This window comes from Pan troglodytes, chromosome 21, assembly GCF_028858775.2.
Source record: "Pan troglodytes isolate AG18354 chromosome 21, NHGRI_mPanTro3-v2.0_pri, whole genome shotgun sequence".
Lineage (NCBI taxonomy): Eukaryota > Metazoa > Chordata > Mammalia > Primates > Hominidae > Pan > Pan troglodytes.
In genome coordinates, this window is record NC_072419.2 from 52,039,859 (window position 1) to 52,059,278 (window position 19,420).

General features: G+C 47.4%; 1 protein-coding gene and 1 non-coding gene across 9 annotated transcripts; one reads left to right on the top strand and one right to left on the bottom strand.

Annotated features, from left to right (window-relative positions):
* Positions 1 to 1,777: 1,777 nt before the first annotated feature.
* WFDC3 (WAP four-disulfide core domain 3) lies at positions 1,778 to 19,409 on the bottom strand. Of its 8 annotated transcripts, none has more exons than XM_016938008.3 (8): positions 19,224 to 19,367; positions 18,449 to 18,551; positions 17,414 to 17,465; positions 16,448 to 16,576; positions 15,350 to 15,496; positions 4,613 to 4,747; positions 2,982 to 3,167; positions 1,778 to 2,009 (listed from the first exon to the last, which is right to left on the bottom strand). In XM_016938008.3, exons 2-8 carry the CDS (start codon positions 18,470 to 18,472, stop codon positions 1,993 to 1,995), a joined length of 690 nt encoding a protein of 229 aa, XP_016793497.2. In that variant the 5' UTR covers positions 18,473 to 18,551; positions 19,224 to 19,367; the 3' UTR covers positions 1,778 to 1,992. The 8 variants fall into 8 exon arrangements, with proteins under 8 accessions (XP_016793497.2, XP_016793495.2, XP_016793496.2 ...); XM_016938006.4 differs by having other exon boundaries at positions 17,414 to 17,502; XM_016938007.3 differs by lacking the exon at positions 18,449 to 18,551 and having other exon boundaries at positions 17,414 to 17,502; positions 19,349 to 19,409.
* LOC112206587 (U6atac minor spliceosomal RNA) lies at positions 6,235 to 6,360 on the top strand. The gene has a single exon (XR_002941006.1). It is a non-coding gene; the product is annotated as a U6atac minor spliceosomal RNA (small nuclear RNA).
* Positions 19,410 to 19,420: the final 11 nt, after the last annotated feature.

A 19,420-nucleotide genomic window follows, 5' to 3' on the forward strand; every position in this document is an offset into this window, starting at 1 on the left:
TATTAGAGGATTCCCAGACTGTTGTTTTTCATTGAAAGTTCTACCATACTGATGTTTTTTTTTTTGTTTTTTTTTTTTGAGACGGAGTTTCGCTCTTGTCGCCCGGGCTGGAGTGCAATGGCAGGATCTCGGCTCACTTGGAACTTCCACCTCCCAGGTTCAAGCAATTCTCCTGCCTCAGCCTCCTGAGTAGCTGGGATTACAGGCGTGCACCACCAAGCCTGGCTAATTTTTGTATTTTTAGTAGAGACGGGGTTTCACCATGTTGGTCAGGCTGGTCTTGAACTCCTGACCTCAAGTGATCTGCCTGCCTTGGCCTCCGAAAATGTTGGGATTACAGGCGTGAGCCACTGCACCCGACCACTGCTGAGTGTCTGTGCCTTCTCCCCCTTGTTTTCATCCTGGCATGTGAAATTCTGGTTTCTACCTGGTTCAGAACATTTATCTCTTTTGAGTACAGTAGACATGTCAATGTTGCCTGATCTGAAAAAGAGTGGCTGGCATGAACCTCGCAGTGGCCAACCCAGAAACATCCATGACTCCAGGATCATGTTGCAGGGAACTGGGAAGGGCCAGTGTCTGTGTGATGGGCTGCTGAACATTTTGGCAGATCCCTCTTCCACTGTTTTATCATTTTGTTGTTTATTTAAAAACTCGAATACATGCACATAGTTTTTTAAAAAATCATTATATCATCACACCACCACACCCGGCTAATTTTTGTATTTTTAGTAGAGACAGGGTTTCTACTAAAACAGTCAAAGGCACAGCTACTCAGAAGGCTGAGGTAAGAGAATTGCTTGAGCCCAGGAGGCGGAGGTTGCAGTGAGCGGAGATCGTGCCACTGCACTCCAGCCTAGGCGACAGAGCAAGATTTCGTCTCAAAAAAAAAAAAGATAACTAGTTAAATAAATTACCCATTTCATAGAGTTCTATTAAAAGAATATACGTGATGACATGAAAGATCTCCAAGATACACAATATAATCCATTTCATATAAATAAAAAACATAACTTTAAAAAATTATCTTGGTCCCAAGAACCTAGGGATATCCCCTCCCTAAAATAAAGCTACCTGGAGGGGACAAACTGCCTGTCTTGGAGCCAAGGGCTGGCCCTCAAGGAAGGAGGTCCAAGGTGGGAACATTCCAACATCTATAAGAAACTAGCCACTCGGCTGGGCACAGTGGCTCACGCCTGTAATCCCAGCACTTTGGGAGGCCAAGGCAGGCAGATCACCTGAGGTCAGCAGTTCAAGATAAGCCTGGCCATCATGGTGAAACCCCGTCTCTACTAAAAATACAAAAATTAGTCAGGCATGGTAGCGCGCCTGTAGTCCCAGCTACTCGGGAGACTGAGGCAGGAGAATCACTTGAACCCAAGAGGCAGAGGTTGCAGTGAGCCAAGATTGTGCCACTGCACTCCAGCCTGGGCAACAGAGTGAGACTACATCTCAAAAAAAAAAAAAAAAAAAAAACTAGCCACTCACCCTTGTTCCACCCTCAACCCACATTCTCCAATAAAAGAAAGAAGGTCAGCAGGTCCAAAAGAGACTGACCTCCACCCCCACCAGGGCTTGAGAAAGACATCTATGGCAAGTCACTCTCAGTTTAGTTTCCACCCATCTCTTCCCTAGCCACACCCAACCAAAACCCATTTTCAGTGTCCTCACAAAGAATGGATTACCCATCTGTCCTAAATATGTAAATCCCACAGGCACGCACATACCCTCTAGCTCTCCCATATCATCTGAGCCCTCAAATAGCACAAACAAGAGGTCAGCACCAGCCTTTATTGGGAAAGAGAAGCACCACACACCCACTGCCCAATCCAGGGCTATTTCCCATGCTCTGGTCAGCGGCAGGAGGAGAAGCAGCGCAGAGAGGGCCATGAGTGCCCCTGGAAATGTCACAAGCCCCAGGATGTCACCCTCTCTTGACTGCCAGGAAAAGCTTCCAGAATTACCAAAGAAGCTCCAGACAAATCAGCACAGCTAGGGCACCGGGATCTCTGCAAGTAGAAGAAACATCAAGTCACAGCTGTGCCCTCCTGGCTTCAGCTACCTGAAATGTTTTCCCTCCACCCTAGGAAAGCTTGGCCTATATTGCTCTCAAAAGTCTTAAATAGCTCCTTGCTTCCCAGACAATCCAATCCAAACTGGCACTGAAGGCTCTTATTATTCAGATGTCAACCTTATATCTCCTGTTATAAAAAACTGGAATTATGGTCGGGCACAGTGGCTCATGCCTGTAATCCCAGCACTTTGGGAGGCCAAGGTGGGTGGATAACCTGAGATCAGGAGCTCGAGACCAGACCTGGCCAACATGGTGAAACACTGTCTCTACTAAAAATACAAAAATCAGCTAGGTATGATGGCAGGCGCCTGTAAATCCCAGCCTTGGGAGGCTGAGGCAGGAGAATTGCTTGAATCCAGGAGGCAGAGGTTGCAGTGAGTCGAGATTGTGCCATTGCACTCCAGCCTGGGTGACAAGAGTGAAACTCCATCTCAAAAAAAAAAAAAAAAAAACTGGAGATACGTCTGTTCCTTTACCCACCCTGCCCCCACTCCTCACCTCCCAAACATATCCCACACATTCCCACCCGGTGTTCCTTTGCCAGCAATCACCAGATTGCCTGTCTGGCATGTCCCTGTGCTATCCTCCCTTTGTCGCATCTGCCTAGCCTTAAGCGCCTCAATCAAATCCCACCTCTCCCACAGAGACCTTCCCAGGGAGCCACACCTGGGAACAGGTGTAAGCCTGTACTGTTTATATGAGGGTTCTCATCTGGGACACAGGTTTGCCACACCTGAGAACAGGTGTAAGCCTGTACTGTTTGTATGAGGGTTTTCATCTGGGACATAGGTTCTTTCTCTCCAACTAGACTTTTCCTGACCTTCTGAAGTCCCCTTCCCAGCACCTAAGCCAGTGCTTTGCACATAGCAGTTGTCTGTTATTGTTGATGACAATGGACTGTACTCACCTAATTCGGAATCAGACCTCACAGTCCAGTTGGGGTTCATGGTCAGTTTTGGGGGCAGTACTGGTGGGACACAGAAGCGGCCACAGCCTGACTTGCAACATTTTTCTCCAGCTTGACAATTCTCATCCATCACACAGCCAACAATGCACAGGCCCACCAGAACTTTTGGACAATCACCGCCCCGCCCTGTGGGAACAACAGGCCCAGGAAAAGGGACAGGGCATCAGCTCTGCCATCTCCATGTTCCCATCTTGAACTTACACACAGAGGCTCTAGGTCAATCAACCCCTGACCCTCACTAGACCCAACTAAACTGGCTGGGAAACCATGGCGCTGGAGGATCTCAGAATCTTTAGGAACCCAAGAGACCTCTGAGCCCAGAGTTTTCAAATGGTGCCCCAAAGGGAGTTCCCAAGAGGTAACTCAGGGATTGACACCTCTGCAGGTTTGGGGTGGGGGTGGGTGAGGTGTGGCAGGGGCAAGCCTCCCAGACCACTCCCCCTCCCCCTATGCTCTGGATTCATAGTGTCACTTCCTCACGGTGGCCTCCTCTGCCACCCTAGACAAGGTTTGATGTCCTTGCTTTGTGCTCCTGTAGCACCCTGTATGCTTCCTCTCATCAAACTTTATCATAATCCCTTATTTAAAAGGAATATGTCTATCTTGCCTGATGGGCTATAAGCTACATACAGACAAGAGTCTGTCCTCAGCCTTGAGCACTGCCTGGGAATCTAAAGGGACTAAGATAGCACAAGGGTCAATGATTCTTTAATGGAGATCCACAGTGCCTGGCACTCAAAAATATTTGTTTTTTTAAAATGTTGAAGAAAAAAAGGCATTGGAACAGGAATGCTTTTATCTGTGTGTGTGTGTGTGTGTGTGTGTGTGTGTGTGTGTTTCCAGCTGGGCGTGGTGGCTCACGCCTGTAATTCTAGCACTTTGGGAGGCCGAGACAGGCAGATCACGAGGTCAGGAGTTCAAGACCAGCCTGGTCAACATGATGAAAACCCATCTCTACTAAAAATACAAAAATTAGCTGGGCATGGTGGCGTGTGCCTGTAATCCCAGCTACTCAGGAGGCTGAGGCAGAAGAATTGCCTCAGAGGCAGAAGAAACCCCGGAGGCAGAGGTTTCAGTGAGCCAAGATCACGCCACTACACTCCAGCCTGGGGTACAGACCAAGACTCTGTCTCAAAAAAAAAAAAAATATATATATATATATATATATGTTTCCAACTAAGATTTCATTTGGGGCAGGGGAGAAGCTTTTTGTTAAAAATTAGATCTGAAAATCAGGATCTTGGGCAACTCCTTCATTTTACAGATAAAGAAATTTGGGCTCAAAAAGACGGGTTTGCTTACCCAAGGTCACAAAGCAAAACCTCAGCAGAATCAAGACCAAAAGCCACACTGTCTGTCTTCCAGCCCAAGTAGTTCCTACTGCCCCACAGTGCCTTCCCCCAGTTCTTTTAATGTCGACAGGGCCCCTCGGCCCTAGAAGAATGGGTTGCTTTGGGTTGGGGGACTAGAGGGACAGGAAGGATGAGAATCCTAGCTCCTCCCAGGAAGGGAAAGAGAAGCACTCTTCTCAGGAAACACTCAAGGATTTCTTCCCAAAAGAGCCAACATACCTCCCTCAATGTCTCCGAGGCAGGTGCGGCCACAGCCGGTGCTGCAGCATTTATGCCCCTGGGGACAGGATGCATCCCCATCACACAGCTCCTCACATGGAAGGGGGTCAGCGGGACATTCACCACCAAACTCTGCTACAGAATCAAAGCATTGGAGGCCAGAGACGCTCACAATATGAAACACATTTTTCATTGTGTCCCATGTGTATGTTTATATATAGTTATATATTTATATACATATATAATGTAAATATTTATGTGTATCATGTATCTGCAATACATCTGATTTTTTTAAGACAGGGTCTCACTGTGTTGCCCAGGCCAAAGTGCAGTGGCATAATCATAGCTCACTGCAGCCTCAAACTCCTGCATTCAAGGGATCCTCCCACCTCAGCCTCCTGAGTGGCTAGAACTACAGGCACAAGCCATCATGCCTGGCTTATTTATTTATTTATTTTGTAGAGACAGGGTCTCACTGTATCACCCAGGCTAAAGTACAGTGGCACAATCATAGCTCATTGCAGCCTGAAACTCCTGCGCTCAAGGGATCCTCCCACCACAGCCTCCTGAGTACCTGGGACTACAGGCACAAGCCACCAGGCCTGGGTAATTTTATTTATTTATTTTGTAGAGACAGAGTCTCACTATGTTCCCTAGGCTGATATCAAACTCCTGGCTCAAGTGATCCTCCCGCCTGAGCCTCCCAAAGTGCCAGGATTACAGGCGTGAGCCACCCCACCCAGCCCACCCTGATATTTTATATTCTAGTTCTTATTTTTCCTAATTACTAAATTGCTTTCAGGACTCACAGTTTGAAAAACACTGTTCAGGTCTAACCCACTGTGGCCAACATTCTCCCTGAATTCTCCCTGTGGCAGACATTTACAATGGTGGCCTCCAGTGAACTTTATCTCCTGGGATTCAGGCCCTTTTGTAGTCCCCTTCCATACCTACTCTGGGTTTGACCATCTGACTTGCTTTGACCAATGGGACATTAGCAAATGTAATGTAAGCAGAGGCTTGATAAGCACTAGCGTACTGGGGCTTGTCCACTCAGAATACTTCCTCTTGGAAACCAGCCGCCATGCTATAAAGCAGCTTGAACTACGCTGTGGGATGATGAGATGCCCCACGGAGACAGAACCTAGAAGAGAGGTCATCCTGGACGTTGTGGCTCCAGTTGAGCTCCCTGCTAAGCTCCCAGCTGAATGCAGCTAAATGAATGACCACAGCTACATCGTGTGGGTATATGAACTGCCCAGCCAAGCTCAGGCAACCTACACAACTGTGAGAAAGAGTAACTATATTGCTTTAAGTCATGAAGTTTGGAGATGGTTTCTTATGCAGCAATAGATACTGGATACCAAGTTTATTCTGAGAGGCAACAGGTCCAGCTAAAATGATTTGTTTCCCCATACTCTCTTGCAACTAGGGGTGACCACAAACTAGGACATAAACTGGGAAACTTTTGTATTCCTGACACAGGGAATACCCCTTTCAAACTGCTCCCTCACTTCTTTCTCCTTCCAGTCCAAAGATAGACATTACACAGAGAGGCAGAGTAGCCTTCTTTCAATGAGGAGGCAACTCAGCTTAACGAAATGGTCAAGAATTGCAAAGAGGTGTTGTATGAAAGGAGAGAAGGTTAGCACTCTCCTCGACAAGGATGGAAGAGGCCTTTGGGCCTGACAACACGCATATGGTTCAAGCATTGCCACCTACTTTGTGGCATCTAACCATCGTCTTTTAAAATAAATAAATAATAAAATGTAAATGTTAAAAAAAAAAAAAAAGAATTGCAAAGGAGAAAGAGGGGAATAGTTTCATCCTTGTTAGCATCATGGAGCCACCATCCCAGCCTCAGGAATTCTTGTTATATGAGAAAAACAAACCCCTATATGATTAATTTTCTGTTGTGTGCAGCCAAACACATTCCCTATGAAAATAAACTCAGAGAAGGATCTTGCCCAGAACTACAGAGTGAGTCAGCAGCAAGGCAGAACAACACTCAGCCTCTTGATTTGCGGTAAAGTACTTTTTCTACTACACTATCCTTAAAACATGCAGGCAACTGGCCAGGGCCCCAGGCGCAGGCACACCCAAAGAAGGCCACATCCAAACCAAACCAATTCACCATGACTCATTCATCTTAGTGTTTATTTCAAGTTTCTTAAGTAAAGAGAAAGGTGACAGGCAATTAAAGATTTCGCAGAAAACCAAAGCAAGACTGGCCCAGTGCCTCTGAGTAGGAACAGGTAAGTATGATTGCATACAGCTGGCTCTGGGAAGTCTGCCATGATGGAAAAAGCAAGTATTGGAATCCAAGGAGAATACATGCAGCTAAACAACCCAGGCGTAGTAACCCTGTATCCTGAGATTTTCCTGAACAGCCCCTATTTCAAATATCCTGTGCTACTGCGAGATCACATCAAAACTATGTGTCCTGATTTTTGACTCAGAAAATGTGGTCACTGTAACCACCAAATGCATCTCCCTGCACCTCCCCACCTGCTTGACAAACACTGAAATCCATTTAACAAGGAACAAAAGCCTTCTATCTCACAGCTGAGAAGGCTGGGAGTAAAAATCTCCCTGGTGGAAAAACCCGGTGACATAAACTTCTCATAAAATTATGCCATGTGCCCTAGAAACTGGGAGTGCCATACGTCCCAGATTTCACCATTTTGCTGAGCTTGACCTTGAGATGACCAATGCCGGGAGCTCTCTGCTACTCTCTGCCCTCGTCCTCAAGACCTGGCATGGAGCACTTACCTCTACCCTTTTCCAGGCCAGGCTTCCTGGAGGCCCAGAGGGTCACAGCACCTCGCTTTTGACCAGTGCCCAGCAATGCCACCCAGTCTGACACCCTGCCTTATATGAATCCCTGCCACGTGATCCCTTTCTCTCAGCTCTAACACCTGGAATTAATGGGGCCTCACTACCTCCAAGCCAGATTATGCTATCCTACTTAAGCTAGACAGCCTTTATACCTTTTTTTTTTTTTTTTGAGACAGGGTCTCGCTTTGTCACCCAGGCTGGGGTGCAGTGCCGCAATGGTGGCTTACTGCAGCCTCAAACTCTTGAACTCCTGGGCTCAAGCAATCCTCCAACCTCAGCCTCCTGAGTAGCTGAACTATAGGCACACACTACCAGGCCCAGCTAATTATTTTTATTTTTTATAGAGACAGGGTCTCACTATGTTGACTAGGCTTGTTTTGACCTTCTGGCCTCAAGCAATCCTCCCGCCTCAGCCTCCCAAAGTGCTGACGTCACAGGCATGAGTTACCATGCCTGGCCCTTTGTACCTCTTTATACTGACCTGAAATCTGGCTGGGCCTTTTCCTATCTCCAGAGACCTTACAAAAACCTGGCGGATGCCATTCTTTCAGGCAGGATCCTCTGTCTTTCACTGTCCTGGCTTTGCCATGCTAGGTAAGGTCAGTTCCTCATAAGACATGCTCCCTAATCACCTCACAATTAGCTTACCAGGAATCAGGAAGAGAAATAGGAACAGTAGCCAGAATGGGGATGACGGTTCCCCACCCTCTATCAGCACCCATCCCAAGACTCTAAGCTATCACCAAAAAAGGAGTGAAGCTGAAGCCCAGGAAATACTCACTCACAGTCTGTCCTGCTGCCTCAGCTCCAACCTGCCACTATGTCTGAGAGAAAGATGCCAGTTGTTGTTGGAAAAGTAAAATTTCGGCACTTCTTAACCCAAGAAGGGCCCTCTGAGCTAACAAACTTACTCCCCTTCTCCTGTAAATAGAGAGACAGACAACTAGAGAGAGGGATTGGCCTGAGGTCAATGGTAGCAGAACTGAGTCACAAATCCCCAGCTCTGATATAAGGTCTCATGCCCTTTAAACCACATCATGGGCCTGGCTCAGTGGCTCATGCCTGTAATCCCAGCACTTTGGGAGGCCAAGGTGGGTGAAACACTTGAGGTCAGGAGTTCAAAACCAATCTGGCCAACATGTTGAAACCCTGTCTCTACTAAAAATACAAAAAAAAAAAAAAAAAAGCCGGGTGTGGTGGTGGGTGCCTGTAATCCCAGCTACTGGGGAGGCTGAGGCAGGAGAATTGCTTGAACCTGGGAGGCAGAGGTTGCAGTGAGCCGAGATCACACCACTGCACTCCATCCTGGGTGACAGAGCGAGACTCCATCTCAAACACACACATAGACACACACACACACACACACACACATCATCATCATCATCATGATCCCCTACACTGCAGCAAGGATCACACAAAAACCAAGAAGCACTGGGACTCACTCTGCCCAGTTCCACCAAAATAGAAGATCCAGTGGTAGATAGTTTTAGAGGTTAGGAAAAGTTATCCACCAGTGTGGAGGCAGTCCTCAAGACCACTTACTTCCAGGTTCAGTGATTCATTAGCAAGACTCAGTGTATAGTCATACCCATGGCTATGATTTATTACAGCAAAAGGATACAAAGAAAAATCATCAAAGGGAAAAGTCCAGAGGAAATCAGGTGCTGATTTTCAAGAGTCCTCCCAGTAGAGTCACAGGATGCACTTAATTCTTCCAGCATGTAATTAAGACATGTGTGAAGTGTTTTCTACCAGGGAAACTCATTAGACACTCACTGTGAAAGTTCTCTACTGGGGGCTGGTCACTTGGGCACCCTCTGCCTAGCACGTACCAAGATTCCAGACTCTCAGAAGGAAAGCAGATGTTCAGCCTAAACCACAATGTTTACACAAACAGTTTAGGCACAGTGAACCACTCTTATCAGTTAGAGTAGTACAAATACCCACAAAATCCAAGTTCCCAGAAGCCAGCCAAGGCCCAGCCTTGCCAGCAAGCCTTTTTAAGAAGAGCGGTCTCAGGCTTGTTATGTTAACTCTTTTCTATACAACCTGCAGTGAGGTTTTAGAAAAGGGTCAGCCAGACACCCAGGGAGGCCATGCCATCAGCCCACGTAAAAGATAATACATATATGATAATAAGCAAAACAGAGGGTCACAGGGGATCTGGAGTGGTCAGGTTTCATACAGTGGGGAGGTGAGCCATGAGGAGGCCCAAGAAGACAACTGTCAGGCCAGAATCAGAATCTTCACTCCAAAACCTCTTCCCCCAGGTTGTCCCTGTCTCAGTAAAGAACACCACCATCACCCAACTGCTCAAGCTGAATATCTACCACCCTTCTTGATACCCCGTCTCCCTCAATGCCTGCAGCCACTTACTTGTTCACCCAGTCCCATCAATTCTACCTTCACAAACATGTAAGCCTTCCATTTTTCTTTTTCATTGTTATTGGTTTTTTGGGGGCTTTTTGGTTTTGGATTTTTTTTCTTTTTTTTGAGATGGAGTTTCGCTCTTGTTGCCCAGGCTGGAGTGCAGTGGTGCGATCTCGGCTCTCTGCAACCTCCACCTCCTAGGTTCAAGCGATTCTCCTGCCTCAGCCTCCCGAGTAGCTGGGATTACAGACGCCCACCATCATGCCCGGCTAATTTTTGTATTTTTAGTAGAGATGGGGTTTCACCATGTTGGCCAGGCTGGTCTCAAACTCCTGACCTCGTGATCTGCCCGCATTGGCCTCCCAAAGTGCTGGGATTACAGGCATCAGCCACTGCGCTCGGCCGCCTTCCATTTTTCTATGTCTGCAGTATCTCCAACCCAGTCTAAGCCCCGATCATCTCTCCCAGCCTGCCACAATAGCCTCCTAACTGGTCTTCCATCTTCTACACTTGCCCCCATCCATTCTTCATATACTGGCAGAGTGGTCTTTTTAAAATGAAAACTGGACAAGGCCTCTCCTGCTTTTAAACCCCCTCAAAGGCTTCCTATTGCACTTAGAATAAAGCCTAAGAGAGAAAGAAGCCCTGAAGACCCCCGAAAGTCTGGGCCCTGCCTACCTCTCCAACCTCAAAAGAAAGCAGCCTCCTTCTCTCTTCTTCCATTACCTTCAAAGCACTCATGACTCATCATCATCTTGCGGTTATTATGTATTTGTTTTCTTGATCATTTCCTGTCTGTCACACTATCAGCAAGCCCCAGGGTGGCAAGGACCACGGCTGCCTTCCTCACCACTGCAGACCCACATGCCAGGTAGGGTAGCCACACTCAATATACAGTGAATACATGAATAAGTGGGTGAGTAAACGGATAGGTCAGGCATCAGATAGGTGAGGAGGCAGAGAAGGGGCGGACCAGAACACAGAGGTACTTGGCATGACCATATGAGCTCTCTTGAGCATTATCTGGCAGGTTTACTGCAGACTTTTTTAAATGCATTTCTGGCCGGACACAGTGGTTTGTGCCTGTAGTCCCAGTTTCTCAGGGAACTAAGGCAGAAGGATCACCTGAGCCCAGGAGGTTGAGGCTGCAGTGGGCTGAGATCACACCACTGCACTCCAGCCTGGGTGATAGAGTGAGACCTTGTCCCAGATAAATAAATAAATAAAATGCATTTCTTCTCAACTGCATTATCACTCTGGGAGCTAAATATCCTTATCCCCATTTTACAGATAATAAAAGTGAGATTCAGAGAAATGAAGGGACTTGCCCAAGGCCACACAGCAAGCAAGCAGAAGAGCCAGGATTCAGACCCATGTTCAGACTAGAACAGTGTCATGAGAGCAGGACCCAATGTCTGCCCTTGCCGTCAGGCAACCTGACTGAACCTCCACTTTGCCAAACAGACCAGTGCTGGCTATGGTAAACCTCTGGCAATGTCAGAGCTTAAGGAAAGCGAAATTTTTCATAGCCCTGGAAGGAGAGCTTCCTGTAGAGTTGGGTATAGCAACCAGTCCTGTTGGGTGAGTAGCCTAGCCCTCCCCTAGGGCTGGAGCTATAGAAAAGTAGTTAACTACCAATGCAGTAGCCAGTATCACCTCCCACCAGGCTAGGAACCCCGCTCAGCCCAGCAGGCTCTGGGACATCTGCGGGAGATCACTATTCTAGCCTGCCTGCCAAGCTCCAGTGGAAAAGGAAGCCCTATCTGGGCTGGCCAGGGGCCAGAGCAGCTCACAAAGGTACTGTGCCTGGGTGCCAGCCTCGCCCTTAGCCCCTACAATTCAGCCCTCAGCTTCAAACACTGGGAAGATTGTACCAAGCCCTACATGCCAGCAGTCAGTGACCTGCCTGAGACAGATTCCCAGGCTGGTTCCAGAGCTGGGCCTCAAGAGTCCTGGCAAGGAGAACAACCTTCCATTCTCTCTAATGGGCAGGCTGCCCAAGATAGCTGCCTAAGCCGGGCACAGACAGACCCAATGGGTACCAGCAAGGGGCCTCCTACCTGGAGAGGTTTGACTGGAAGGAAAAAGGTTGTCACATGTTACAGGGCTTCAGGGTCTGAGAGGAAGTGATCAGGGAAGAAGAAAACCATCCTGGTTTTGAATAAAGGGGCTGGTGAGAAATTGTACTCCTGCTGGGCATGGTGGCTCACATCTGTAATCCCAGCACTTTGGGAGGCCAAGGCCGGTGGATCACCTGAAGTCAGGAGTTTGAGACCAGCCTGACCAACATGCTGAAAAGCCGTCTCTACTAAATACAAAAAATTAGCTGAGCATAGTGGCACATGCCTATAATCCCAGCTACTTGGGAGGCTGAGGCAGGAGAATCGCTTGAACCTGGGAGGTGGAGATTGCAGTGAGCCGAGATTGCACCACTGCACTCCAGCCTGGGCAACAATAGCGAAACTCAGTCTCAAAAAAAAGAAATTGTACTTCCGACCCAGCCCACTTAGGAGGCAAGAGGAAGGAAGTTAATATATACTGAGGGCAAAACACTTTACATAATTTGAATAATTACAACAAGCCTTCGAGGTTTATTCTTCCCACCTTACAGAGAAGGGAACTAAGGCTCAAAATTACTTGCCCAGGGACCTGCTGGCCAGTAACTGGCAAACCTCAGGCTTGAACCCAGGACTCCGACAACCCAAACCTAGGATTTTCCACTCTAACATCCACCACATGCACTCAGATAAGAGAATGATTCCAGTTCCTTTAGAAAACATAATGAGAGATATTCAAAACAGCAGAGAAGAAAATAAAATACCTCGGCATAAATTTATGGAGAAATATTTTAACACTATAAAACACCCTGAAATATGCAAAATACACTTGATCAACAGGGAAGGCATAGGATTCAACATAGGCCAGGCACAGTGGCTCATGCCTGTAATCCCAGCATTTTGGGAGCCGAGGTGGGCAGATCACCTGAGGTCAGGAGTTCGAGATCAGCCTGACCAACATGGCAAAACCCCATCTCTTCTAAAAATACAAAAATTAGCTGAGCATGGTGGCACACGCCTGCAATCCCAGCTACTCAGGAGGCTGACGCACAAGAATGACTTGAATGTGGGAGCAGAGGTTGCAGTGAGCCAAGATCACGCCACTGTACTCCAGCCTGGGCGACAGCCTGTCTCAAAAAAAAAAAAGAACATTTCAGTACCATAAAACAGGGTAAGAAAAAAAAAAGATTCAACATTATAATAACAGCAGTTCTCCTTAAGCTAATTTAATTTATATATCTAACATCACTCCAGTGAACGTAGTCTTGGTATTTGGGAATGATGGAAGAAAAATAGATAATATTATAATAAAATATATTTGGAAGCACAAATAAGCAAAAGTAGCCATGAAAATCGTGAAACAAGAGGAAAATAGGAAGGGGTTAGACATAGAAGACATGCCATCAATTTCTAATATGTTTTAGGGGCCTCTCAAGGGAATGGAGAAGGAATAGAGCAGAGAGCCCTGCCACTTCTACCTCCAAATTTTCTCAACTATGTCACCTTTCTCCATCCCCGCTGCTACCTCCCTAGTCTCACTGGTCTACATCCTCATCTGCCTTCATTCTCTCCCTCCCATTTCTACTCTAACCGTACTAGCTTTCTTTCCATTTCTCAAATGTGGCAAGCTCCTAGTCATCTTAAGGCCTCTGTGTGTGCTTCTCTCTCTTCCTGGAATGTCCATCGCACCCTTCACCTGGCTAACTTCAAATCGCTCTCCAGGTTGCAGCTTAAATGTCACTCCACACATGCCATCCTCAACCACCCAATCCAATGTGAGTTCTCAGCCGGGCACGGTGGCTCACACCAGCCCTTGGGAGGCCAAGGCAGGTGGATCACTTGAGGCCAGGAGTGTGAGACCAACCCAGCCAACATGGTGAGACCCCATCTCTCCTAAAAATACAAAAATTAGCCAGGTGGGGTGGCATGGGCCTGTAATCCCAGCTACTCGGGAGGCTGAGGCAGGAGAATTGCTTGAGCCCAGAAGGTAGGTGGAGGTTGTAGTGAAACAAGATCGTGCCACTGCACTCCAGCCTGAGCAACAGAGCAAGACTGTCAAAAAAATAAAAATAAAAGTGAGTTCTCCGCTTTACTCTGTCTCTCAGCACCCTTTAATTTTCCTTCCCTGTCCTTATCAGAGTTTGAAATTATATATTTATTTACATGCTTATTTGTTAAACCTCTTTCTCTGCCATGAGACTATGAGCTCCATGAAAGCGGGCATGGGATCTACCGTATTTTCCACAATATACCAGGAGCTCGTCACTGGATCTCGCAAACAGTACACATTCAATAAATACTTGTTGAAGAAATGAATGCATAAATGGATAATTAGGTCACTGGGACTCTGCAAAAGGGAGAATGAATCTCTTTCAAATACCTCTCTACCAGGACCAGAATGAAAAAGAATCTGTTTCCCACAGGAGACAGCCCCGCCGTGTGTGTACACAGGGAACATAAGAATCTCAGGAGCAGGCCAGGCGTGGTGGCTCACGCCTGTAATCCCAGTACTTTGGGAGGCTGAGGTGGGTGGATCACGAGGTCAGGAGATTGAGACCATCCTGGCTAACACGACAAAAACCTGTCTCTACTAAAAATAAAAAAATTAGCCGGGTGTGGTGGCACATGCCTGTAGTCCCAGATACTAGGGAGGCTGAGGCAGAAGAATTGCTTGAACCTGGGAGGCAGAGGTTGCAGTGAGCCAAGATCACACCACTGCACTCTAGCCTGGGAGACAGAGCAAGACTCTCTCTCAAAAAAAAAAAAAAAAAGAATCTCAGGAGCAAATGAGTGGGGAAATGTGTGCCACCTTCCATAGGCATCAAGATTCTTTTTTTTTTTTTTCTGTCTCTGCAGATTCTCAGGATAAGATTTTTTAACAGATAATATTGCAACTGATTATGGGAACTGGGAATTACCCAGTGGTTTTCTTTTTTCTTTTTTGAGACAGAGTCTCGCTCTGTCACCCAGGCTGGAGTGCAGTGGCATAATCTTGGCCCACTGCAAGCTCCGCCTTCTGGGTTCACGCCATTCTCCTGCTTCAGCCTCCTAAGTAGCTGGGACTACAGGCACCCGCCACCACGCCCGGCTACTTTTTTTGTATTTTTAGTAGAGACGGAGTTTTGCCGTGTTAGCCAGGATGGTCTCGATCTCCTGACCTCGTGATCCGCCCGCCTTGGCCTCCCAAAGTGCTGGGATTCCAGGCATGAGCCACCATGCCCGACTACTCAACCGTTTTCAAAGCAGTCTGCAAATGAGGGTAAGTTGAGGCTGCCCTTCTGGCACCCTCCCTCTGCCTGCCCAGGCTACATACCACAAATGATTATGGCTTGTGCACCCTTTGTATATCTTTTTTTTTTAAAAGGTCTCAGAATATAGCAGCAAAGTAAAACCAACAAGCTGATATGTGCATATTTGAGAAATAAACAAGCAGACCAAACAGACCATGAGGTGTGGGGACAGCGTTTCTTACCCAGCTTCTGTTTAGAGATTGGGACTACACAGCTCTTGTTGCAGCCAAGCGTGCAGCATTTCTTTACACCTGGACATGTCTCATCAGTGATGCACCTTTTCAAACAGGATTGTTTCCGAATAACCCTAAGGCAATCTCTTTTCCTCCCTGTAGCAAAAAGGGAGACAGCAAAGAAAAGAGAAAATAGGCCGAGCGCCATGGCTCACACCTGTAATCCCAGCACTTTGGGAGGCCAAGGCGGGTGGATCACCTGAGGTAGGGAGTTCGAGAACAGCCTGGCCAACATGGAGAAACCCCATCTCTACTAAAAATACAAAATTAGTCGGGGGTGGTGGCACATGCCTGTAAATCCCAGCTACTTGGGAGGCTGAGGCAGGAGAATCACTTGAACCCGGGAGGCGGAGGTTGCGGTGAGCCGAGATCACGCCACTGCATTCTAGTCTGAGCAACAAGAGCGAAACTCCGTCTCAAAAAAAAAAAAAAAGAGAGAGAGAGAGAAAATAGTGCCTGGTAACACCCACGGGCACAGCAGAAGGGAAAAACAGAAAAAGGAAGTCCTGAGATTTATTTAAGCCTCTCAACCCTGGTGCTAAGACAAAGAGACAATAATAACAACAATAGTAAGAGCAAATATTTACTGTAACATTTACTGACGTTTACCTTGTGCCATGAACATCTCATTTGATCCTCACAATTATCCCCATTTTATAGATGAGGAAACTGAGGCTAAAAGCTTAAGATTTATAAAGAGCTAAGGCTTAAGGCTTAAAAAGGTCTGCTTGGCTCTAGGGTCTACTCTCTTAATCATTATCTTACACAGCCTTCCCTTTACAACTCTTCCCTCCAGCCTTCACAGGAACTTTGAGTCCAAAGTAAAAGACATAGATAATCGATGGTGCGCTCTTTCCTGATGGAAGGCAAACAACTGGGGGCACTGAATAATTAAAGGAGGAGGGACCCTAAAAGAGTAAAGAAGAAGTACTCTAGGCAAGGGAGACTTCAAGAGGCAACCTAGAAGGTGGGAAGCTCTCTACTTCCATCTATCCCAGAGGCAATGTCAGAGAGTATGCCCAGATTTTGCCCCTCATGCCAACATACCCTTAGGAATGTCTCGGCAGATCCGACCACAGCCTGTGGTGCAGCACTTCTGTTCAGCCGGACACAATTCGTCGCCCTGGCACAGCTCTTTGCATGGGTTCTTATCGGGAGGGCATTCTCCCTCTTTTGCTGCAAAAGATACCATGTGAGTTTGGGGTAACTAGCCAGGCCTCAGAAATGGGGAATGGACCTTCAGCCCCTCCAGGCATCTCTATCCAAAATATTTCTGCACCACTGCACTCTAGCCTGGGTGACAGAATGAGACCCTGTCTCTTAAAAAAAAAAAAATTCTGGCTGGGCACGATGGCTCATGCCTGTAATCCCAGCACTTTGGGAGGCCGAGGCGGGCGGATCATGAGGTCAGGAGATCGAGATCATCCTGGCTAACACAGTGAAACCCCATCTCTACTAAAAATACAAAAAATTAGCTGTGCGTGGCGGCGGGCACCTGTAGTCCCAGCTACTCGGGAGGCTGAGGCGGGAGAATGGCGTGAACCTGGGAGGTGGAGCTTGCAGTGAGCTGAGATCACGCCACTGCACTCCAGCCTGGGTGACAGAGTGAGACTCCATCTCAAAAAAAAAAAAAAAAAAAAATTCTGCAACCACCTTCCCCTCCTCATACACAAATACTAACATATATCCACCACTGCTAAAGGAGCAGCCATCCTGCAGATAATGAGAGAGAAAGGGTGGGATGATCCTGTTCTCATTTAATGAGTTCTAGGGAAAAGCTAGAACCTCTAGTAAGCCCAACTGGAAGTCCTATCTCCTTGTCCAGAGAGGGTAAAGAAAGCCAGGAAGAATGACCCAGGCCATCCTGAGAATCTATTCATCCAGTCCTGTCCTATAGAGATGATCATCTCCACTTACAAGCAACCTTGCTCTGGGAGAAGGCAGGGGATGACTTCTCCTCTCCTCTAGTCACTTTCTGTTACTGTTGGCCAGGGATCCCAAATGATAGCTCACCATGTTCTCCTGCAGTTATCCAGGATTCCAGGGACCCAAGAGCAAGAAGTGCCTTCAGAAGAAAGAGGCAGCTTAACATCATGATGATGCTGAGAGTTGGGACAAGAGCTCAGTTCAGGCTAGAGGTGTACACCTTGCCCAGAGTATCAGCTGAGGTATGAGCAGGACTAGGGATGGCCCCAAACCCAGTCCCAAAACCTTCCCTTTCACAATACTCCCCAAGAATATCTTCTCCTGACAAGAAGAAGAGGGATTGGCTGCTGGAGTGTGGGAAAATTCCTGGCACTACCACAGGGGACCTGTGATGGGAGGATCAAATTCTGTAAGCAATATACACAATATTCCTGGATGATGAGAAACCTAGTGGGTGGCCGGAAAAATGGAGGGGTGGCCATTGGAAAAAGAATCAAAGAGAGCCCTAAAGGGCATTGGAAGGACATGGCTTTAGCCCAAATAACAGAGGGAGGGATTCACGACACTACTTAATGGCCAAAGCTAATAACATAACCAAGCATAATAAAATTGTGGCTCCTGTTCATCCTAGCAACCAAGAAAATACAGAATGGAACAGACCACTCAGAAACTATCAAATAGGCCAAGGCGGGCAGATCACCTGAGGTCAGGAGTTTGAGACCAGCCTGGCCAACATGGCGAAACCCTGTCTCTACTAAAAATACAAAAATCAGCTGGGCATGCTGGTGCATGCCTGTAATCCCAGCTACATGGGAGGCTGAGGCAGGAGAATAGCTTGAACCCAGGAGGCAGAGGTTGCAGTGAGTGGAGATCACGCCACTGCACTCCAGCTTGGGTAACAGAGTGAGACTCTGTCTCAAAAAAAAAAAGAGAGAGAAAAGAAACTATCAAAAACCTACAGAAAAGCAGTAGTTGAGTTTGTTAAGAACTAATGAAAAGCACCAAACACCTACATCTTTGTCCCTCTAACCCACACAGGCCATTCTTGGACTGTATGAAGGCTAGCTGGCAGAACCCAAGAGAAGTTGCTATGTATGACTCAAATAGTCTGCCCACATATACCTCCTTTATTTCTTTTTTCTCCATTTCTTTTTTTCTTTATCTGTCCTGGTCATGCCTTTGGTTAGCTGTGATACCTAATGGTGTCCACTGGCACTGCTTAGTCCTATGGGCAGGTACAAGGTAAAACCTCCTTAATAGGATCAAAAAGTCTGGAGCCAGGAAGTCGCCCTTATGGTTAGAAGGCTGATGTTGGCTCATGGAGATAATTAACATTTGATGATGACCTCATATGTGCCTAATATGCTTTTTTTTTTTTTTTTTGAGACAGAGTCTCCCTCTGTCCCCCAGGCTGGAATGCAGTGGCGCGATCTCGGCATAATTAACATTTGATGATGACCTAACATGTGCCTAATATGCTTTTTTTTTTTTTTTTTTTTTTTTTTTTGAGACAGTCTCCCTCTGTCGCCCAGGCTGGAGTGCAGTGGCGTGATCTCGGCTCACTGCAACCTCCGCCTCCTGGGTTCAAGAGATTCTCCTGCCTCAGCCTCCCGAGTAGCTGGGATTACAGGTGCCCACCACCACGCCCGGCTAATTTTTGTATTTTTAGTAGAGACGGGGTTTCGCCATGTTGGCCAGGCTGGTCTCGAACTCCTGATGGCAAGTGATCCTCCCGCCTCGGCCTCCCAAAGTGCTGGGATTACAGGCGTGAGCCACCGCCCCTGGTCGAGCATATTAAAATCTAGTTTTCGAAAACTGAACGGCAGGCGCCGCTGTACCAAACGCTTCCCTCTGCTCCCCAACCCCAGCCTACAGAAACCTGGTCCCCTCCTCCTACCCCGCAGTCATCCCCAGGCCTTGGCCCAGCGGGAAACATCCCTTGACTGAACCGCCACTGAACACCCACACTCCACAATCGAGGCGCAGCCCTCCCGAGAGGAAGCCCCAACGACCTCCACCTACAAGGCCTCTAAGTGTAACTGTCCTGGGCGAGGCGCGGCGGTTCGGTTCCCATGGTAACCCCGCAGCTCCAGC